The sequence below is a fragment of the Ahaetulla prasina genome, chromosome 8 (assembly GCF_028640845.1).
Source record: "Ahaetulla prasina isolate Xishuangbanna chromosome 8, ASM2864084v1, whole genome shotgun sequence".
NCBI classification, from domain to species: Eukaryota; Metazoa; Chordata; class Lepidosauria; order Squamata; family Colubridae; genus Ahaetulla; species Ahaetulla prasina.
The window spans coordinates 33553956-33578364 of NC_080546.1; the positions used below are offsets into that span (position 1 = coordinate 33553956).

The window sequence follows — 24409 nt, forward strand, 5'->3', positions numbered from 1 at the left end:
GGAGCAAAGCTCTTTTAACAAATATCACACTTAACAACATAAATTTTGGGCTCAGTTGTGGCTGTAAATTGAGGACTACCTGTATTTTGTCCACCTGTATATTAAAAACAAAAGTTAACCTCCCTCTGTCCATAGTAGACAGATTTTTCCACTATAAAAGGACAAACAGTGGACTGATTTTATTTCTATTAGTTTATCCTATAATAAATTCACTGGGAACAATCTCTCAGGTTTACTCCCAACCGGATAATAGTGGAATTATTTTAATTCTTATTTCCCATGTTCCTTTCTTTATAAGATAATGTACATCTATAGTAAGTGTTCATACATGTAATGATGATACATTTTATTTATTTAGTTATAAAAATTGAATTCACAATTATTAAAAATACATCTCAGTGTTTTCAATTCCCAAATCAGTAATAATAAGATGAATTTGGAATTTCAGTTTCTTAAAGGTGCATCAGTGCGAACACTTGTAATGGGGGAAAAAAATCAGAATACTGTATTCTATTAATGCATGATTTGAAAAGCACTTGACAATGCTGTGATGTTTCATTAAGGGGTTATCTAATTTAGTTAACTTTGAGTTAGTTAACTTTGAGTGCTTAAGCAATTGTTTAAATAAGCTCAGTTTAAGAGATAACAGCATATCTTATGTAAAAAATGTCAGTTCATATACTGAACTTTGCTATAAAGCATTTACAGGGTTATCTCTTGAGTTGTAATCTTCTGGATGATACCTGGATGTTACCTGAAAATAGGACCTAATCATTCAGACCTGAAAAGCTATTCATTAAAGTTTATTTAGATAAGTGCTGTGCATAGCTTTGTTTAGAATAACTCTAAATGGAGTAAATGATTGATAATATAGTATATACTTGGATCATATTCTAGTTTTGCAATTATTGCAGATGAAACCTTAAAAAGTGCTGCTATAATTGTTCTTTCATTTTTTTAAAATTTCTAGTAATCTATATATATAAAAGCGAAAACCACTCACCCATTAATCACGAAATCTCCAGAACTGTAAAGCCTACAAACTTGAAATTTGCCACGTATGTTCCTCTTGGCTTCTAGGTGCTCACTAAGAAAGGATTTTTCAAAATGACCATCAGAGCATTAATAGTTCCTATATTATTATTAACACGCTCTGATGCTAAGGAATTCTACTCCCCCTCCCCACCTGAAAAGAAATCTGTTCCAAATGCAAAACACAAGTAGAGGAGTTTCAGTTTCAGTTTTACTTTCACAGCAGGAAGCAGCTTTAATACAGAACACTTGAGCTAAGCCATGCTCAGCCTCCTTCCTGTCTCCTTCTTAATCACGCAGCAAATATTGTTTCACTTTCCAAACAGCCTTCTGATGCTAAGAAGTTCTACTCCCCCTCCCCACCTCAAAAGAAATCTGCTCCAAATGCAAAACACAAGCAGAGGAGAGGATTTTCAGTTTCAGTTATACTTTCACAGCAGCAAGCAGCTTTACTACAGAACAGTAGAGCTAAAGCACGCCCAGCCTCCTCCCTGTCTTCTTCTTACTCACACAGCAAATACTGTTTGAGTTTCCAAACACCCCTCAAGTGTCTCATACACTGACAGGATGATAGCCAGATGAATATTAATGGATGCTGCAGGCTGGGACATTCTACTCCCCCTCCCCCTCTGTTCCAACTGCCAGTTGCATTATATTAACATACTCTGATGCTACGGAGTTACACATTCTATATTAAGTTTCATTCTGTAAGTGTCAATTTATCAAGTCCGAGCACATAGTTTCATAGCAAAGCACGGGTGTCCAGCTAATACTTCCTAATCTTAAGTATGGGGAGTTAAATATTTCTTGTTGCATTTTAAACCGTGGAGACAGAAAGATGAGTTGGAATTCTCTTGTGAGGAGTCTAGATATTACTGAATATTTTTGGTATTAGCTGAAGATTACGCAAAGTTATTATGAAAAATGGCAATCCATTTCTTCTTTGCTCTTTCTATTCTAAAGGAGACATACCATAGTTTGTTAGCTATGGAAAAACTCTATTTAAACTGTCTGACTCATCAGCTTAATTTAATTTTCCTTAAAATTGAGAATTAGAAGATACATTTCCTACCACACTTTGAACACTTGGTTTAAGAGATTGGATCAGTCTTTTGATAAGGCCAATAGAGTGAAAAGTGGGTGGGTCCTTTATTTTCTTTTCCACTCTATTGGTCATCATACCCAGAACAGTTACTTGTCAGTAAGCTAATATGCTTAAAATAGCAGTGCTAATGATAACAATAACATTAATAATGAAAATGACAAATAAATTTAGTAGTATCACTTCTTGCCTAGTAGTACATTTAACAGCACTTTTTTCCTTAGATGTTGCTGCTGCAAGCTGACAAAACGGAGAAACAGCAGCATGGTTCACGGAAACAGCAAAGGAAAGCTCCCAGGTATTATTTGTGGAGAACAGTTTGCTTTATTATTAGATTATTCTCCCCAACTTTTTTTTAAATTTTATTTTATTGAAAAGACAGTGCCATGCCAGAATAACAATGCAAATAAACGCAACCAGAGAGAGATCAATAATAAATAACATACATGCTAATAACCATAACTGTACTATGTTAACAGCAATTGCAACAACACAACAACAACAAAAAAGAAAATAAAAGAAAACTTCAACTACATTTCTACTTACATTAGCTTATTTACAAATTTTTCCATATTATATCCATAGTTTTATACATCTTTGTTGTACTGACATTTATAAACTTCCCTCTCATTTCTACCTCTTCTCTCTATCCATTCGTAAAATTTATTCCATGTCCTGTAATATTTCGAGTCTTCTTTATCTTTAATTTTTAAAGTTAATCTGCACAATCCCAAATTTTCCTAATTATGCCATCATCTGGTGGGGTGTTCACATATTTCCAATATTTAGCATATGTAATTCTTGCTGCCGTCAATATATGTAACACTAAGTAAATGGTCGCTTTGTTGTAACTTTCCAACAATATATCTAAGAGGCATGTTTCTGGTTTGAACTCAATCAGTTATCATTTCTAGCCATTTATGAATTTTCTCCCAGTAACTCCTTGCTTTCTTACATGTCCACCACATGTGGTAGTATGATCCTGGAGTCTGGTTGCATTTCCAACAATTGGCGGAAGAGTTCTTATACATTTTGGCCAATCTTGCTGGCGGCAAGTGCCACCTGTAAAACATTTTATAAAGGTTTTCTTTATATGGCGTGGCCATCTTCAGTTTGTAGTTTCTCTCCCCAACATTTTTATTTGCAAAGCAAAGATGTATATGAAGGTGTGCAATGTGATTTAATTCAGCTGTTTACATAACACACTAAATTATGTGTTCTACATTTTCTTTTCTTCCCTTCAATTGGGTCTGATTCTTGGTCAAGTCCCTGCAGTTTTCTTGGTAAGGTTTTTCAGAAGTGGGTTGTCCTTACCTCCTTCCTGGGCTGGGAGAAAGCGACTGGCCGAGATCATCCATCTGGCTTTGTACCTAAGGTGGGATTAGAACTCATGGGCTCCTGGTTCTATTAACCGCTACATCAAACTGGCTCTACATATACAGCAGAAAAATATTAAAAGAAGGCCATGCAGAAGATGATCAAGATCTGTTTAATGTTGTCACAGAATGTAAAAGTAAAAGTAAAGATTTTCCTGTCCAGTCATGCCCAGCTCTAGAGGGTGATGCTCATCTCTGTTTCTTAGTTATGGGAGCTAGCATTGTCCAAGGACACTTCGATGGTCATGTGACAGGCATGACTATATGCCGAGGGGCATGGTGCAAGGTTATCTTCCCATTGAAGTAGCAGCTATTTATCTACTAGCCATTGCATGCTTTCAAAAGACTAGATTGGCAGGAGCTGGGGCAGGAACAGGAACTCACCCCATGACATGGTGGTTGGGTCTTGAACTGTCAACCTTCTGGTCAACAAGCCCAGCATCTTAATTGGTAGGCCACCACATGCCCATCACAGAATGTAGGACATAGAATAACAGATGAGTTACAACAAGATAGATTCAATTGAAGATGAACTTCCTACATCAAATTTGATACTAGAGACAATTATCTAGAGAGCACTAGATTCTTATTCTTCCCTGATGTATTTAGTGAGAGATTGGATGGGGACAGCCATCTGCCAGGAACAATTTAATTTCAATTCCTGCATGAAGCAGCGGATTGGACTTGATGGCCTCTGTGCCTCTTTTAATTCTACAATTCTATGAAAATTGTTCCATCTGCTAACTGACAATTCCTCAGATAGTTAAAAGCAGCATTCATACTTCCCATTAACCTTCTTTCCCTCTAAATGTATCCAGTTCTATTCTTCATAGATTTGGGTTTTGGATTCATTACCAGATTGGATGCTCTCTAGAATGCTGATACCCTTCAAAATCTGTAGTCCAGAACTGCACTCAATCAATTGCACTCCAAAAGAATATAATATAAAGAAGAAGTTACACATACACACATACACACACACACACCTTACATTGTGTAACATGCTAAATCTTGTAACGTAGCATAACATTACAGTGCTACTGTGGAATAGATATATAATAGTGTGTTAAACAGTATCCTTTAATAAAAATATACAGTAGCTATCTAAAATTCCCATTTGCTGCTAAAGGTGCTATTGAATACTTTTCTCTGTATCATGGGCACAATTCATCTATAAATCCTTCACACTTGACTAGTTTTGTTAAGATGGAGGCATGCCCAGTCCCAAGCATGATACTTCAACACAATGCTAAGTGTTATATGGTTTCTGTATAATCCACTTAAGCTGTTGTCAGTAGGGTTCATATTAAGCCAAACTACATCAATTCACCTGATGGCATATATTATTTATTGGTTGTGTCAATATATAGTTTAGCCATAGGATAATGAGTTTCTTAAATTAATTTATATTGGATTTGATCATGTTGGCTGAGATGTATTGGGCAACTATTCTGTATATGACAGCTCTAGCCAGCTTGTCCATATTGATTGTAAATATTGTAGAGGAAGATTTGGATCAGTTTATGGTAGCCAACATCAGTATGTGCCACCTACATAGTCGCCTGTCGTCTAGTTTAACTATGTATGACTTGGGCCCTGTTGCCGTATCTATTGTTCCAGGTAGCCATGGGGGTCCTTCGGCAAAGTTTTTTGTAAACACCAGGTCTCCGTTGCTAAAGGACCTAGTGCGGTTTGTTGGTTCCTTTATTGTCTCTGGGGCATAGTTTGGGTGAAATCAGTCTAGGACCGACCAGAGCCGGCGGCCCATAAGTTAGTTCGGCCAGGCTTCTCCTGGTGGTTGCACTGGGAATTATGTGTTGGTACAGGAGGAATTTATCTACCCGGGCTTGCCAGTCTCCTGGTCCTAATCTACCCAGGGCTTCCTTGGCAGACCTTACCATCCTTTCAGCCATGCGAATACTGGCAGGTCAAAGGGGGCTGTGAGGGCATGTCTTATGCCCTTGTCTGCCAAGAAGCCTTTGAATGATGTGGCCTTAAATTGTGGGCTGTTATCGGACACTAGCACATTGGGTAGGCCATGTGTGGCAAACAATTTCCTCAACATCTTAATCACCGCCTCTGCAGTGATCACCCATCAGGATGATCTCCAACCATTTGGAGTATGCAGCCATGACTACTAGGAATGTTTGGCCGTAGAATGGCCCTGCAATGTCTATGTGGACTTTGTAGACCCACGGTGCTTGGGGACGTTCCCACTCCTGTACGGATACCTTTGGGGGTGCTGGTCATGACTCTTGGCATAGCCTACACGTTGCTACTCATTCCTGTATTTCCTGGTCCATTTTGGACCACCAGACATAGCTTTGTGCTAGGGCTTTCATCCGAACAATCCCCGGATGGTCCTCATGTAATGCCCTCAGAATAGGTCTTCTTAGATCTGGGGGTATTATAACCTGATTGCCCCACAATAAACACCCCCCTTGAACAGAGATTTCAGTTTGTTTTGCCATGTAAGGCATAAATTCAGCACCAACCGGACCTTTTGGCCATCCCCTCCACACCCAGTTCAAAAGAGTCTTGAACGTGGCATCTTTGGCCAAATGCTTAGCCACTTCGGCAGAAGTCACAAGTCCTGAGTCAAGGCAGTCAGTAAGGAGGACGGGTTCGTCCGGGGTAAGATTGTCCAACAGGTTGGGCAGTGGGCAATGGCTGGGGGCATCAGCATGTCCCAAGGATTTTCTGGGTCTGTGGAGTAGTTTGTAGCTGTAGGCTAAAAGGAAAATGGCCCATCTTGTGAAATGGGGGACATAGCCACAGGTGTGGAGTGGTCCCCTGCCAATAACCCCAACAGTGGCAAATGGTCAGTCACCAATTCAAAATCCCTCCCAACAAGTACTCATGAAACCACGTGATCCTGGTCACCGCAGCCAGCACTTCTCTGTCCAGCTGGCTATAGTACCTCTCTGCACTAGACAAAGTCCTGGAAAAATAAGCGACTGGGCCTCATTTCCATTTGGGAGGTGGTGGCTGAGGACTGCCCCCACGCCAAAGGGGGAAGCATCACAAACCAAGACAAGGGGCAGAGAGTCATTATATTGTATCAGGAAACTGTCAGCCAAGAGTAGCTGCTTGACTGCCTGAAAAGTGGCAGTCAAGCAGTGGCTTCTTTCCGCCCCCAGACACGGGGGCACCTCTTAGCCAGTAGTCTATGGAGGGGATCCACAATCATGGCTTTGTTTTTTAGGAAGACAGTGTAAAAGTTCAGCAAACCCAGGAACGCTTTTGTTCGGTTTGATTTTTTGGTGTTGGGGTTTCCTGGAATGCTTGGATCCTGCTTTTTGTCAGGTGTATGCCCTCCTCGTGATCCTGTACCCCAGGAATTTGACCTCACACACACTGATCTGGAATTTGCTGCTTTTTATGTGGAGTCCCGCAGCGCAAAATTTGGTTAAGACTTCCTGTAGCCTAGAGAATAATTGCTGTTCGTTGCTGGCAATGCTAAGCATGTCATCAAAGCACGGCACCACCCTGGCAATTTTATGGAGCAATCTTTCCATGATACTTTGAAAAATTCCCAGGACAATGCTAATCCCAAACTGCAAACAATGACATCTGAACACCCCTCTATGAGTCACGATTGTTTGTGCCTTGGCAGTAGCGCCATCTACCGGCAGTTGCTGATATGCCTGCACAAGGTCGAGTTTAGTGAAAATATTTCTGGGCCCCAGAGAGTGTAATAAATGCTGGACAATTGGCACCGGATGGGCTGACTGTGGAAATGCCTTGTTAATTGTGCACTTATAGTTGGCGCATATGCGCCAGACCTGTCCTCTTTAATGGGAGTCAAAATGGGGATCTCCCACTTGGCGTGGTTGACTGGTTCGAGAATGCCTTGCTGGATCAGTTTGTCCAATACTAAATCAATTTTTGGCCTTAGTGCGAATGGGACCCTTCTCAGCTTCATTTTTATTAGCGCAACACTAGGGTCTAGGCTAAACAAAATGGGGGTGCCCACATACTTGCCAGAGGGTCGGACTTATGAGAGGCAGAGGGCCCGAAGAGTCATCTGGAGGGCCCAATCCCCTGAAAGGGAGTTGGAGCTGGAGGTGAGGTTGGCCCTCATTTGGACCCTCAGCAGTTTGGACTAGGATGGCCCATGGTGGCGGCGTCGGCGTCAGCTGGGAATCCTGGCTGTCGGCGACGCGATGGCCTTATCATCTGATGGGCTTGTCCTGGATTGTGTCCCTCACTAAGACTAAGACTAAGACCAAGATTAAGACTGTGATTAAGACCATATATCGTCTTCTAAACATCATTGGTTGGCTAGACTGGCTCAGAGGAGAGTGGCTGATTCGATTGGGTGTCATCTGGACCTAGGACGAGTGGTGGCCGCTGGGTTTGGAGATGGAGTAGCGGCCCCATGGAGCCCTAGATGTCCGCGGTCCGTCCTGCCAGCCTGAGAGCCCGTTTTGCTGTGGTTGACATCTTGACCGGCTTCGATGGGCTGCTTACCGTACTTTTTGATATGCGAAGATTTTCAACTGCGGACCTTCTTGCCCTGCGAGATTCCCCTCTCTCGCAGGTTTGGCCCTCCACACTACCGAGGGCCCACCTTGAGGACGGGTTTTGGAACCCCGAGAGCTGGCATGCTAAATCCAGGAGACTTAGGGGATTTTTAACTAATTGTTTTAATAGATTTTTTAAGGGGAGTTTTAATGGGGATTTTAAGGGTGAGGGATTCTTAAGGGGTGGGAGGGGTAGGGCGGGTGTTGGGGGAAACCCGCCGGGTGGGAGTTTTAATGGAAATTTTAAGGGGAGGAAACCGACGGGTTTGGGTTGGGGTGGGTGGGAGGGTTAGGGTGGGTGATGGGGTAGCCCGTCGAGGGAAACCAGTTCCAGCGCATGCTCGTGGCGACTATCAAATCGGTTCGGAGGTTATGGGGGGGGAGTGTGTTCCTTTGTGTGAGGGTGAGTCCATCTGCACGGTAAGTGGGAGGGGCAGATATGGCGGAAGGGGGGGATCGCATCGGTTTAGGGGGTCACGCGTTCGATGTATACAGGCGATTGCGTGCCCGATCCCCTGACTTCTCCCGTTTCCCGGATGGTCAAGAACCTCAGAGCCTGGGCCTTCGCCTGATGTTATGCAACGCACGGTCCGTGGTTAACAAGGCCCCTAATACGATCTGATTCAGGGGGGTGCCGCGGATATTATAGGCGTTACGGAGACCTGGCTGGGCACTGAAGGGGGCGTGCCCCTGGTTGAGATGTGCCCACCGGGTTTCCGTGCATTCCATCAGCCGAGGGCCCAGGGTAGGGGTGGGGGGGTGGCGGTTGTTATTAAAGAGAGTCTAGAGCCGAGGGAGACCACTGTACCTTAGATGTGACTGGGCCAGAGTCCAAAGAGCCAATCAGCAGGACAGGCGTCCCCGGGGTGGGGTCTTCGATCGCCCCTGGTAGTGGGCATCGGCTTAACGCGTCCGCATGCCCCACTTCTTTTCCTGGTCGATGCTGCAGCTTGTACGAATAAGCGGCTAAGAAAATAGTCCATCGAGTCAATCGTGGTGAAAGTGCCACAGGCGTTGGGCGGTCGCCAGCCAGTATTCCTAGTAGCGGTCTGTGGTCAGTCACAATTTCAAAATCCGCCCAAATACATATTCGTGGAATTTTTTCACCCTGACACAATGGCTAGTGCTTCTTTATCTAATTGGCTGTAGTTCCTTTCTGGGAGGACATTGTTCTAGAGTAGAAGGCTATAGGGGCTTCTGTGCCATTTGGAAGTCTATGGCTGAGCACAGCCCCACCCCGTAAGGGAGGCATCGCAAACCAGCACTAGGGCAATGAGTTATGATATTGGATGAGCAGGCTATCACTTGAGAGCAGGTTTTTACTGTTTCAAAAGCCCTATTTTCCGACTTTCCCCAAGACCAAACAGTATTTTTCCTAGAAGTTTGTGCAGCGGTTCAGCAACGGTCGCTTTGTTTTTAAAAGACCGTAAAATTCACTAACCCCAGGAATGCCTGCAGCTCTGCTTTGTTTTTGGGCGCTGGAGCCTTTCTGATTGCCTTGACTTTGCTCTCAGTGGGTGAATTCTTCTTGTCTATCCGGTAGCCCAAGAATTGACGGACTCGACCCCTATCTGGCATTTGTTTGCTTTACCTTTAGTCCGCTGCCGGAAAATGCCCAGAACCTTTCTTAATCGCTCCCCAGTTCCTCTCGTTTTCCGCTGATATTAAGACATCATCAAGTAGGGAACTACCCTGGGAGCCCTTGCAGAGTCGTTCCATTAAGTTTTGGAACAACCCTGGTGCCACACTCACCCCAAATTGTAGTCGGGTGCATCTGAAGGCACCCTGTGAGTTACAATCGCTTGGGCTTCAGCTGTGTTGGCGCTCACGGGCAGTTGTTGGTAGGCTTGGGCCAAGTCTAACTTTGCAAAGACTTGCCCTTGCCCCAAAGAGTGCAGTAAGTGTTGCACCACGGAACCGGTAAGCGCTTTTCTGTAAGGCTTTGTTTAGCCGCCTTGTAGTCAGCGCAAATTCTAATTGACCCATCTGGTTTTATGGGTGTGACGATTGCCTCCCACTTTGCGTGATCGACTGGCACCAAAATCCCTGATTTATGAGCTTATCTAGCTCCTTGTCAATTTTGGCTTAAGGGCAAAAGGGACTCTCCTCGCCTTTAGCCTAATGGGAGCTACCTGGGGTCTAAGTTGAAGGAAATAGGGGTCCCTTGTACTTGCCCAGGCAGTGGTTGAAGGATCTGGACTTGGGAGATATAGTCACAGAGCCTTTGTCATGGTCAGATCACTCTCCTTCGCCTGGACTTTCTGACCGCCACCCAACACCGCAGGGAGACGGAACCATTACGTTGGTACCGTCCCAGGCGCCTGATGGACCCAGAGAGGTTCCGGACGGAGCTTGGGCCATTCCTGAGGGTCTGGCTCACGGCACGGCAGAGGAACTGGCCGCAGCCTGGGAACGGGCTGCGGCTGGGGCTTTAGACCGTGTCGTGCCTCTGCGGCCTCTGACCCGGCGCAGATCCCAACCGGCTCCTTGGTTCTCCGAGGAGCTGAGGGGGATGAAACGCCGGAGAAGACGCCTAGAGAGTTCTTGGAGGTCCAGCCGGTCAGGGGGTGATCGGACACTAGTTAGATCCTATACTAGGACCTACCTAGTGGCACTGAGGGAAGCGAGGCGTTGCTACGCCTCCTCCCTCATTGCGTCGGCAGATAACCGCCCAGCTGCCCTGTTTCGGGTGGCCCGCTCCCTCCTTCACCAGGGGGAGCGGGATGACCCGTTGCAGGGACGTGCTGAGGAGTTTAACGGTTATCTATACGATAAAATCGTTCAGCTTCGGGACGGTCTGGACCAAAATTGTGGCGATTCGGACGGGGCGTCTGAGGGCGGTCTTGGTGATATTGTTTGGGATGAGTTTGACCCTGTGGCTCCCGAGGACATGGACAGGTTGCTGGGTAGATTGAATGCCACCACGTGTTTACTGGACCCGTGCCCCTCCTGGCTGGTGCTGGCCACTCAGGAGGTGACACGAGGCTGGCTCCAGGGGATTACGAGCGCTTCTTTGGTGGAGGGAGTCTTTCCGGCCGCCTTGAAAGAGGCGGTGGTGAGGCCCCTCCTCAAGAAGCCTTCCCTGGACCCGGCTGTTTTAGGTAATTATCGTCCGGTCTCCAACCTTCGAAGGTTGTAGAGAGTATGGTGGCATATCAGTTTCCCCTGCACCTGGAGGAAACTGTCTATCTAGACCCGTTCCAGTCCGGCTTCCGGCCCGGTTACAGCACTGAGACGGCTTTGGTCGCGTTGGTGGATGATCTCTGGAGGGCCAGGGATAGGGGTTGTTCCTCTGCCCTGGTCCTATTAGACCTCTCAGCGGCTTTCGATACCATCGACCATGGTATCCTGCTGCGCCGGCTGGAGGGATTGGGAGTGAGAGGCACCGTTTATCGGTGGTTCTCCTCCTATCTCTCCGACCGGACGCAGACGGTGTTGGCGGGGGGGCAGAGGTCGGCTCCGCGGCGCCTCACTTGTGGGGTGCCGCAGGGGTCGATTCTCTCGCCCCTTCTGTTCAACATCTACATGAAGCCGCTGGGTGAGATCATCAGTGGCTTCGGTGTGAGGTACCAGCTGTACGCTGATGACACCCAGCTGTACTTTTCCACACCGGCCACCCCAATGAAGCTATCAAGTGCTGTCCCGGTGTCTGGAAGCCGACGGGTCTGGATGGGGAGAAACAGGCTCAAGCTCAATCCTCCAAGACGGAGTGGCTGTGGATGCCGGCATCCCGGTACAGTCAGCTGAGTCCACGGCTCACTGTTGGGAGCGAGTCATTGGCCCCGATGGAGAGGGTGCGCAACTTGGGCGTTCTCCTGGATGAACGGCTGTCTTTGAAGACCACCTGACGGCCGCCTCCAGGAGAGCTTTCCACCAGGTTCGCCTGGTGCGCCAGCTGCGCCTTTCTAGACCGGGATGCCTTATGCACAGTCACTCACGCCCTTGTGACGCCTCGCCTGGATTACTGCAATGCTCTCTACATGGGGCTCCCTTGAGGGGCATCCGGAGGCTTCAGTTAGTCCAGAATGCAGCTGCGCTGGTGATAGAGGGAGCCCTCGTGGCTCCCACGTGACACCTATCCTGCGCAGGCTGCACTGGCTACCTGTGGCCTTCCGGTGCGCTTCAAGGTGTTGGTGAACGTCTTCAAAGCGCTCCATGGCATAGGGCCGGGCTATCTACGGGACCGCCTGCTGCTACCGAATACCTCTCACCGACCCGTGCGCTCTCACAGAGAGGGACTCCTCAGGGTGCCGTCGGCGCGACAGTGTCGTCTGGCGACGCCCAGGGGAAGGGCCTTCTCTGTGGGGGCTCCCGCCCTCTGGAACGAACTCCCCCCAGGACTCCGTCAACTTCCGGACCTCCGAACCTTTCGTCGCGAGCTTAAAACTCACCTATTCATCTGCGCTGGACTGGGTTAGTTTTTAAACTTATGGGTTTTTAATGGGTTTTATTCTAAATTTTAATCATGGCCAATTTAATAAGTTTTTTAATTATATTTTAATCGTATTTATATTGTATTATTTTGTATTTTTTATCAGGCTGTGAACCGCCCTGAGTCCTTCGGGAGAAGGGCGGTATAAAAATTTAAATAAATAAATAAATAAATAAATAAAATAAATAAGTTCTGGGTTGAACACATCCTGGAATTCCCAGATCAGATCATCTGCAGCAGCGCTGGCGATAGTGTTGATGCCAGTTACCCCCAAACCGAGGGATCTGAACTAGTCTACGCCGAGCAGGCTCGGGAGGTTTCTGCTGACCACTGTTAATGACAGCTATCCCTGGAACTTGTTGAATTTCACGTTGAACGTTCTGCAGCCCAGCACAGGAATTAAATTCCCTTGATAGTCGCTCAGTTGTTGGTGGCTCAATTGTCGCTTCTGGAGTCTCGGAACCACTTTCCAGGATATTACTTTTACTGATGACCCAGTGTCTATCTCCATCTCGCAAGGGGACCCCTCTATTAAGATAGTTACATTTAGTTTCTTTTGAGAGGGGGTGCTTGCTTGGCCGATTCTGGTCTGTTTGGTTTCTAGAGCCCTTGCTAGTGCACCTTGGCTTCCACTTGTCACACCTCAGTTGTTTGGGTGTCCCCGTCAGGGTGGCCTCAGGGGTAGCATTGTAGTTGAGGGGCAGGTTTGCCCAGCACACTCTCGCCAAATGCCCCTTCCATTCGCATCTTCCTCACTATCTGCAGACTCTTCGTCCTGCTGGTGCTCCTTGTGCACCATGGCTGCAAGCTTGGCTATTGGGGCTGCTGGGGCTGTAGTAAGTTTTTGGAGTGATTCATCTACTTTGTTAGATGATTCGGTAACCCTTTCTTTGTCTAAGGCGGCCTGCAGAGTCAGATTGGTTTTGGCAAATAGCCTTCTTTGTAGGTGGAGGTCTTGTATTCTGCAAATGAGTTGATCCAAAAGGATATCATTCAAGTGCCTAAATTCACAGTGGGCAGTGGCCTTTCGAAGTGCTGCAATATATTTGTTGATGGACTTTCTGTCCTTCTGCATTCTGTGCTGGAACTCATAGCATCTCACTATTTTGGACGGTGCCAGAGTATAGTGGGTCTTCAGCACATTCTGAAGCACTTGCCATTGAACCAATTGCACCGGAGTTGGTTCGGACAGGGATTCTGCTGTGTTGAATACGTCATGACCACAATGGCTGAGAAATAGGGCCCCTTTCCGGTTGTCGGATAATCCAAGGAGATCATTTGCTTCCATGAAGCACTCGAATTGGGTCATGTACGTGTCCCATTTCTCCTTTGTTGGGTTGAAGGGCACAGGTGGGTGAACGCAGACATTCTTGCCACTTCTATACTCTTTGAATGTGGGGTGCAAAATGGCCATCGTTCCTTTTCGTCTCCCTGCCTCATTGTCAGCTCTTTTTGCTTCAGTTTCCTTCACAAATGCCACCTTCATCGCCAGTGTTAGATTGGGTGAGTGAAGAGACTGGAAACAGGCTTCAGACAACCCTTATATAGGGAGCTGTCAGGGAGTTCAGCCAATCACATTTGAGTATTCTTCCCACTCAAATGACGCACCAGAGGGAAAACTATCAGGCTGTCAGTATCTAACAGTCATAGACCAGCATATTATGCAATGTTTTAAAAACCCACTATGTTTGCTGAGACCTCTGCAATGTTGAAAGCTTTTGATATATGTGAATTCAGCAGCCTCTCATTTAATTTTGCTGGTAAAGTTTCTTTGTTCCAGATAGCTACTTTGAGATTTGTAGTGGTGTCCTGGGATGTTAAAATACTTTAATATGAATTTGACCTTGTTTTGAGTCCTGATGTCAAACTTGTCCATTAATTATTTTGTGCAAAGCTTGATCTGTTTGTCCTACAGAAAATTCAGAGGGCACTGCTGACAAATGATGGCATACATCACATGAGGGAAGAACATGGAAAAGTGCTTCTAAACTTAATGTGAAATTTTTGAGGCCTGTGATGATGCTCTTGGTGTAAACTTGATGCAAAATAGATATCTGGCTTTGTTTCAGAGTCCCATGTTAGTATTATTGTTATATTGTTTTTCTATTGTGGTTTATGAAAATCTACTCCAGGTTGGGAGGCTGAACATATGAAACTGAGGGCCTGCTAGGTTGATCTTGAGAAAATGCAGTGTCATTATCCAGGATAGGTTATAGCTTACAGGTAGTCCTTGTCATATGGCCTTAATTGGGACCATAATTGCTAAGCAAGGTGATAAGTGAGATGTCCAGTTTTACAAATATTTTTGCTAAGTGAATCATTGCAGTTGTTAAGTGAAACATTGCCATTGTTAGCAAATTTGACTTCCCACATTGACTTTGCTGGTCAAAAGCTGGCTGGGAAGGTCACTAATGGTGATCACATGACCTTGGAAACCTGCAACCATTGTAAATCTATGCTGTTGCCAAGCATCTGAATTTTGATCATGTAAATGTGTGGTTGCTGTGACAGTTGTAAATCAGTTTTTTCAGTCCCATTGTAACTTTGAATGGTCGCTAAATGAATGGTGGTAAGTCAATGACTACCTATAGTAATAATGTGTTGAATGGTTTGAGTTGTGAGCTGTAGGTGACAACCAGTGGATACTAAGGCATGAGTGATTAAGAGCAGTGCCTTCTGATGTAGGAAAAGCTGCAACTGGCTGCCACCTGGTGTTTAAACTGGGCCATGGGCACAAGAGCCCCAGATTGTGTACCAACTGGGACAGTGTAATGCCAGCCAAAGTTAAAAATGGAAAATCATTAGGTGCAGGGTGTCCAAAACCTTACAGACACTCAGTCTTGTCAGATTGAAGTCATTCTCCTCCATTCATACCAGGACATCCCCTAGGTACTGGGAAAGCATCTTTACAACATCACTAGTATGGCTTAGGGAAAAAACGTATAATTGAGTATCATTTTGCTGGTACTTGACCACATGCTGTCAGAAGATCTCATGCAGTGGTTTTATGTGTATGTTAAATAGGAGTGGGGAAATTGCTGAGCCCTGTGATACCTCACCAACACTGATTGGAACTGGCCTTGTAGGAAAGAGAAGCACTACTGAAGAACCATAGCTCCCACTCCCAACTTCCCCAGCTGGCCTGAAGAATATCAAGTTCAATAGCACCACAAGGTGCTGAAAGGTCAAAAAAGGCCGGAATGGCTACACTATCCCCATTCTGAGTGCTGGTAGAGTCATTTACAAGTATGATCCATGCCATTTTGCTATATATGACTTGACCTGAAATTTGTTTTAACTGGTCCAGATAACTGACCTTCTCCAGACCCCTACCATATTCTCAACACCTTTGAATGAGACTTACTTGTTTAAAGTGTCTGAATAGAATCTGTTTGCCAATTGTGAAATATTCACTTTCAGCACTTGTATTTTAATTCCCCTGAATTGAAGAAGGCTAGGATTGAGGACAGGGGGCCATAATCATAAAATAATATTAGAAGCCAAGTCCCTATATTTTTTAAAATTTGCAATGGAACATTTTATTGAATCTCTATTCTCAGCTAAAGGACACTGGAAGAGGGGACAAGAAGAGACAGATACCATATGTACAAACGTTATGAAAATCTGGCAGTCCATGTGATCTTAAGAGGCTGGACTATCTAGGAACAGCAAGAAAGATATATAGCATATGTTTCATAGACTCTCCCATCCCTTCACTATCTATTTCAGTCTTACTGTTCTGAATATTGCATTATATTTAGCACAAATGTATATGCATTTTTTGCTATCCAACTGCAGTTCATAAATAAATCACCTATTATCTGTTTGAGATCTCTTAACAGTTTGCTGCTAATCCTCAATGGATTAATATGCTTTCAGTGATAATCCTTTCATCTGCTGAAGTTCAAAGATACTTAATCACTAAAGTTAGTGCTTCCTAGAATTTCCAGTAAAATGGTACCGTCTTCCATCTTTAATAGAACAATATAAATATTCTATGCCATTTGTCTGGCTCTTAATAGCTGTACATCTCAGCAAATGACAACTTGTTCCATGTGTAGTCATAACATTCATATCAAGAAGGTTTTTCTTTCACATTTTTTTAGAATAATGGGCAGCATATTTATAGCTAGCCATTAACTAGTGTATCGACTATTAAACTTATGAGCAGCAGGGAAGTGAGACACATAAAAGAGAATATTTGTAGCTCAGGGTTGAACTGCCGGGTCCTTGATGCTCTCTTAACTTGGCTGTTTTCTTGCAGACGTTTCATTACTAAAAAAGGAAACATTCCTGCTAGAACTAATGATGTTGCCTCTTATGCATCCAAATTCATGTTCTGCCCCTGTTGTCCATCATCCTGAAGTTACTTTTGAGAAAAGAAAGAGGCAGGAAAAGACATAGGTAAAAAAACTGTGAATATACCATCAAAAGTAGGGTCTTATGGTATCAGTGAACATAACAAATTATGCTTCAAGGTCACTGTGCATTATGCAGTTGGCACTTGGTTCTGTAGATTAATACTTCAGCCAAAAGCAAATTGCCATTATACAAGAACTACATTCAGGCAGAGAAGAAATTTGGACATGATAAAGGAAATAGAATATTTGCTTTGAGAAAATTTAACTTGGGAGGGGATTGGGTTCAGAAGAAGCATACATGTGATTTTGAACTTGGCAACTCCTTCAATTGGTTTAGACACATATTTTCAACTCAAAACCAATTTGGCTTTTAAAACAGCCAAAATAAATTTCCCTTAATCATTTCTAACCTGTTAGCAGATGGGTAAACAGCTTTTTAATAACTGGGGCAAACAAAATACTTCAGTATCAGCCAGAAATAATTAATGGCAATAGATAAATCAAAATGTATAATTCAAGATAGATAGAGAGATAGAGAGATGCACATGCAGATACCACACCCAACCCAGTTCTGCGAAGGGGAAAACATTGCAAAATGTCATGTGATGCTGCGAGTTTGACACCCGTGCTCTAGTTAATGAGTTGTAAGATTTGGAAAAAAGATTTGCTTTTCCAGTGGAATAAGAAATATAGCAGTAAAATATAGTAACTATTGTACAAGAAAACTATATTAGCACAACTGTATCATCGGCAAATATCTATCCATAGAAAAGCTTATTTGTTGAGTTGGATGGAATGTAGACTGCACATAGAGCATAGATATCAGAAAGGTTTTACATTGGAAACATTTTGGTGTGAAATAGATTGTTCCAAGATTACTTAGAATTTCAAAGCTTGAAAGTAATTTGTGATAAGGTCAGAAAACCTTTATTTTTTTGTTTAACCAATTTAAATAACTAATGTATATACTCGGATACAGAATAAACAGTAATAAGCAATGAAAAACATGTAATGAAACAAAGTGATGATGATTATGTTATCCATTTAGCCGTGTCCGATTCGTGGCGATTTTATGGGCCAGGTCTCTCCAAAATCTCTGATCTTCTTTGAGTTTTTCTATTGGATTGGGTCAGCTTTGATAGTATTCAGCCATCATGTTCTTTAATTGCCTCGTTTCCTTTTACCGTTAATTCTTCCAAACACAATTGTTTTCTCCAGTGAATTTCCCTGCAAGACATGGCCAAAGTAAGAGAGGCAGTTTCTTGATTTTGCCTTCTAGTGATGTCTGGTGTTATGCACTGTAGCACTTGCTTGTTAGTCACCTTTACTGTCCAAGGAGTATGTAGGAGCCTTCTCCATCACCACAGCTCAAATGAGTTGATTTTCTTCCTGTATTGCTTTCACAACTATAGGTGGCTATGGGAACACAATAAAGCAGAATAACCTACATCTGATTGCCAGGCTGATGTCTTTTTCATATTTGGCTCATGTCATCATTGGTGAATTACCCAGGGCAATCTGATGTTTTATTTCTGTGCTGCATTCATAGTTTTGAGCTATCTGCAATTCTAGGAAAGTGAATTTTTCTTCATTGATAATTTTGATGTTTGCATTCCTTGCAGTGGTCATGAGCTTGGTCTTTTTGATGTTCAGAAAGAGATCGAAATTATACTGTAAGTTTCTTCTTTGATTTTCTTGATCAGGTGTTCCAGGCCTTCTCTGGTTTCTGAGAGAAAAGTTATATCATTAGCCTATCAAAGATTGTTGATGTTTCTTCCACCAATCTTGACCCCAGTTTTTGATTCTTCAAGATCTAGCTTCCTCATGATCATTTTGGCATATAGGTTGAATAAGAAAGGGGAGAGACTGCAACTGTGTTAAACTCCTTTCTGTATCTTAAAATGAAACAAAGTAGAAAAACATGATTGAGAACAACAGCATACAAACACACGCCAGGAAAATGTTACTGTCAGTTGGTCTCTTCTACAATACTATTTAAATATGTGAATGTGTATATTAACAAGCATTCACTAAAAAGTGAATGACTACATACAGCATAAAAATTATTGAGGAATTATTCATGAACTCACATTAGTTGGTAAATATTTGGGATGATAATAACAGAAGCATATTTCATCCACTTTAATTAGATTGCTTGGAAGAAAATTAGTATAAATTGAATTTCTATTTTTTAATTATGATTTTGAGTTGATACAGTTATTTAAAATATTTATATTCTCACTGCAATGCAAAACATCTTCATATGGTGTACAGCATTAAAATGTAAATGCAATAGGATTTATAATAACGCAATAAAACATAGAAGTATGATCTCATTGGAACATAAAATCTGGGCAAATGTTAGCAGTCTGGTGGGAAAAATATTGAAAGTTTGAATAAGGTTCCCAAACAATGGAACCTCCAAGATTTTCAGTATAACCTACTCCCTGAAACCCAGAAATTTTGTCCTTAAATCAATTATTTCTGTTTCATTTCAACAAAGCATTTGGAATTATAAAAGAAGACAGATGGTAAATGAAAGCATTACTGGTTAGCTTGATTATAATTAAAATAATAAAATAATAATAGTCATATAAATAGGTTTAGTGATGTTGATAAATTGCAGAAAACAATTGTAATATTATGTTTTTGGTCCAAGTTGTTTTGAACTTGTCCCTGCCATTATGGCTTCCAAAGTGATATTGAAGGGAACTTTCAGACCTAGAAAATGTGTGTGTATGTATATATACTTTTCTTTCTTTCAATAATCTCTTTTTCTATCTGTTCCAAAGAACAGGTTAAATCGATTAATTATTTGGTTATATTTCTGTTGCTGTTTGCTTTAGCCAGATGCATTTTATTCAGAAACAGACTTCAATATTCCTTACAAATATCTTTTTCTTTTACACAATATTCCTTAATCTATCTGAACTCTCACATTGCTGTTTTTCTCAGTAAATTTATGACACTTCATATATCCACCAAAAAGAATTGAGGCTCTTTTAAAAAAATGTGAGTTTAAACACATGAGTGAAGTTAATGTGTGAAACTCTCTTTTACAGTTTCTATGCCGTATGGCAGGTGTTCTTCTGAAGCATTAACATACTTATAATTTTTATTTCAGTGTGCTGAACCCCAAAATCAATTGGAACCATTTGTGTTTTCTATTGCTAGTATTAGAGAGGAAAATGGGAGAATAAAACTGCATTGTTTTGAGTGCCTTTTTGGATTTCAGCCACAGGTTGAATAGCAATATTGCTTCATATTCTCCAACTTCCAGCCATTTCCACTCTCTTGTATTGAAATGTTTAATTTTCTATTGTTTCCATGTTTGTTGCAATTGATTAACCACTGCATTTAGTTTAACGCAAAGCCTTCCTAACTTTCTCCCTCCATTCCCCTCCCCTCCCCTTTCCTAGAAGACGAAAACATGTTAATATAATTAATGAGAAAGTGAAAAGGATTGGACCACATTTAGACATATTTGAAGCTTTTAAGAAACTCCGAAAAGTTCCTACACTGGAAAAAATTGATTCAGCTGCCACCTGTATTCAAAAACTTTTCAAAGGATGGTATGAACGTAGTAAACTGAAGAGAATAAAACTGAAGGTAATGTATTTGAATTTCATTAATATGAGATATTGTGATGTATTATAATGGATTATATCTCTGACATGTTTGCATTACTGTAACTGGTACCTTGTCCAGCTTGAACAGTAATGATTTATATAAAATAACATTAGTCTCAAAATTTGAAAGGTGCAGAGTTGATTTATACAAGAAATAATCCCTATCTGCATCTGAATGCCCAATAGATTTTTAGAGCCCTTACTAGAGAATACTGGGCTATTTGGACAAATAGTCTGGTTTATTATAAGGGCAGCTTTCTATTTAGCACAAAAATATATTGTCCACAGTCTCAAACTTCATTTTACCTATTATCAAGTTGTTATACACAACAATCTATATCTTGTTTCAACCATTCTATGATTTTCCTGGCTTCTTTTTATCATCTGGCTAATTTTGCATTGTAGTCATATCTCTCCCCCCCCCCTCTCTCTCTTTCTGTGTGTGTGTGTGTGTGTGTGTGTGTGTGTGAAAAACCAGTATTTTCTGTCCCAAAGATGCTTTTTTCCCCAAAAGGCAACTGGACTTTGTATTTCCTTGAAGGGATTTTGCTTCTTATCCAAGAGCTTCTTCAATTCTGCCTCAATTATAGAGAATAGAAGGATTTATATTCCTTGCAGCCATTTGGTTGTTAGCCCTCATTCTAAGAGTTGTTGAGGCCACTTGAAACAGTGGGGGTATTCAGCCGGTTCTATCCAGTTTGAGCAAACCTGTAGCGGCGGCTGCGGGAGGCTCCACCCACCCGCCTGGATATCATTACGTCCCATTTTTGACTCTCTGCGCATCCACAGAAGGCTATGCACAAGCATGGAGGTGGTGTGTGCAAGCAAAGTGTGCACGTGTGCTCACATTTGCAAACTGGTAGCGAAGGTAAGTGAATACCACCCCAACTTGAAGGTTCATCTATGTCATCAGGGTCATCTGAATAGTGTGGAACCTTCTTGGAACTGCTGAAAGGACTGTTTGCGAAGTGGTTGTTTTGTTTCTCCAATGCACATGTCTCACTGCATTGTACTGCAGATATTACATTGCTTGTTTGGGTCTGGGTGTTTTATCCTTGGGGTGGACAGGCTTCTGCTTTAGTGTATTCTTGGGTTTAAAGGGTGCATGTATCTTGTGTTCGTGTAAAATCCCCCTGAACTATTCTGGTATTCCTGCGATCTATGGAATGACAACATTGCTTTGTTTATTGTTCTCTCCTTTGTCTTTTATGGAGGAGGTCCTGCTGGGAATTTTTTTTGTTTGTTTTGGATTTGATGAAGGCCCAGTTAGGATAACCACAAGTTCTGAGGATTTCCTTGATTTGTTTTAGTACTTTTTCTCTTCTGTCTTTGCTGGTAGGCAGATCTTTAGCCCAGAGGTGTAGGGTTCTGATCACTTCAAAGAAAAACAAAGTCCAGATGCCTTTTGTAAAAGAAAAAAGAAAAAGAAAAAGAAAAAAAAGAAGAAGGCATCTTTGGGACAACAATGACCTGGATGGCTGAGAGTCTCATAGACATCTAGTATTTTCTGCTACCAGATTTTTAACATTTTCATATATAGAACTTCGGCAGACTTTGACCTTTCCATAAAATCCTTCAGTTTCTAGTGTCAAAATGCAATATTACAAGGAATTTTTATTTTGGTTTTAAGGCAATCTCTGGAAGGTTTTCTTACTTTATGCACCTATAATTCTTTATCCTGTAAATGTTGTTTCTCCCAATACTACTTTACATGTATGTATACACACAAGCATATGTATATGTATGTATATATATATATATATATATATATATATATATATATATATATATATATATATATATATATATATGTAGGTCTTTGGTTATTCGGGTTTTCTCCCACGTAAAATTGGAAGTGTCTTGGCGACGTTTCAACGAAGTCTCATTCGTCATCTTCAGGCTTCAGCTTCGTGCTTCTGGGAGCAATGTGTGATTGCAGCTGTTTCTTCCTTTTTAACTGCTAGTGGGGGTTTGAACTGATTGGCTGGGAGCTTGGCTGTGCTCTGATTGGATGGGGTTTTTTTTGTGCTCTGATTGGATGGGGGTGTGTCCTGTTTTGGTGGGGGCTTGGTTGTGCTCAGATTAGTCAGATGAGTATATAAAAGGCACCACAGACAAGATCCTCCACAAACATAACATCAAGACAGCATTCTGCACAAACCAAAAAATATCCACCATCCTAAGAAACCCCAAAGACAAAATTGAGTTAGAAAATCAAGGAGTATATGAAATCCCATGCACCGCCTGCCCCACCACATACATCGGACAAACCAACAGAAGAATAAGTGCACGCATTGAAGAACACAAGAACTCAGTCAAAAAAGAGGAACCAACTTCTTCCCTGGTCCAACACCTTAAAGCCACAGGACACGATATTGACTTTAAAAAGACCAGAACTATCGCCAAAACTGAACACTTTAACAACAGAATAATCAGAGAAGCCATCGAGATAGAAAAACGCCCACACAGCATGAACAAACGAGATGATACCTCCCGCCTACCAGCCATTTGGAAACCCACCCTTATTGACAAACGAGTCCCTAACACGAGGAATGACACCAGACCCACACTCACGAGGTCCACACAGGATGTCACCACCACACATCCACCCAGAAAGCAGACCCAAACCCACACTGATCAGGAAGCATGACCAAGGACCAGAAGCCAGACCGCAGCTGCAACATCAGCCATTTCAAACCCCTCCAATCCATACATGCAGCAGACTGACACCCACTATGAAGATGTAGCATGACCACGACCACGAAGCCAAACAGCAGCAGTGCAGCTCACCAGCTCAAATCCCCCTGCAACTCAGACTAATCTGAGCACAACCAAGCCCCCACCAAAACAGGACACACCCCCATCCAATCAGAGCACAAAAAAACCCCATCCAATCAGAGCACAGCCAAGCTCCCACCCAATCAGTTCAAACCCCCACTAGCAGTTAAAAAGGAAGAAACAGCTGCAATCACACATTGCTCCCAGAAGCACGAAGCTGAAGCCTGAAGATGACGAATGAAACTTCGTCGAAACGTCGCCAAGACACTTCCAATTTTACGTGGGAGAAAACCCGAATAACCAAAGACCTACATACAAACACCCGCGAAAACCTCAGAAAACAAATATATAGATATAGATATAGATATAGATATAGATATAGATATAGATATAGATATATATTTGTAATTACAGGCTAAGAACCATGGACCAAATATGTTAGCTGTTATAAAGGATTATCGTAGAATGATGAGTCGAATTAAACGGCGTTGTGGCATCTTGGATACAACTACACCACTAATATTTGAACAACTGGAAGACTGGCTTGACAATAAAATGCGTATGTAGTTTTCAGAATAATCTGTTGAGATTATTCTTACCATATCTCTGTTAACTATTTCAAAAACTATTCAATATCTTCAGTTGAGGTTGCTTGTATTATCTCAACGATGGTGCCTTTTTTTACTAAAATTAGTACCGTATTTCCCTGAAAATAAGATCCTGTCTTATATTTTTTTGAACCCTGAAATAAGCACTTGGCTTTATTGTCATGTGCTCGAAAGCCCGGTTGGGCTTATTATCAGGGGATGTCTTATTTTGGGGGAAACAGGGTAATATAAATTTGGTCTTTTGGGAGAGACACCATAGTTTAGTGATAGAGCACACGTTTTCCCTGCAGGAGCCCCAAATGTAATCTGTATCATTTTCATTTAACTGTATCATGTGACAACTGTTAGATTTTGGGTAGTAAGGATATATCTTGGTAAAATGCTATTACTGTTTTTCCGAGCACTGAGTTGCAAAACTGTGTGTTCTGGCAGAGAACTTTATGTTGCTTTCTGTGTTTCGGTGCAGATCTCTAAATAAAATACCAAAAAGTTGAGACATTCAGACATCCGTAACAAAAAGCAAGCAAGCAAGCAAACAAACAAACCAGAAAGAAGAATGCTAAAA

The 24409-nt window shown here is 42.5% G+C and overlaps 1 protein-coding gene across 1 annotated transcript in view; it reads left to right on the top strand.

The window, feature by feature from the left end:
- The first annotated feature begins 18065 nt into the window (after positions 1–18065).
- Positions 18066–24409, top strand: part of IQCM (IQ motif containing M) — a 32311-nt gene continuing 25967 nt past the window's right edge. Inside the window, exons 1-3 of the mRNA XM_058193141.1 lie at positions 18066–18074; positions 18402–18502; positions 20249–20438. Of these exons, the coding sequence (XP_058049124.1) occupies positions 18066–18074; positions 18402–18502; positions 20249–20438 (300 nt within the window). The remainder of the gene's footprint in view (positions 18075–18401; positions 18503–20248; positions 20439–24409) is intronic.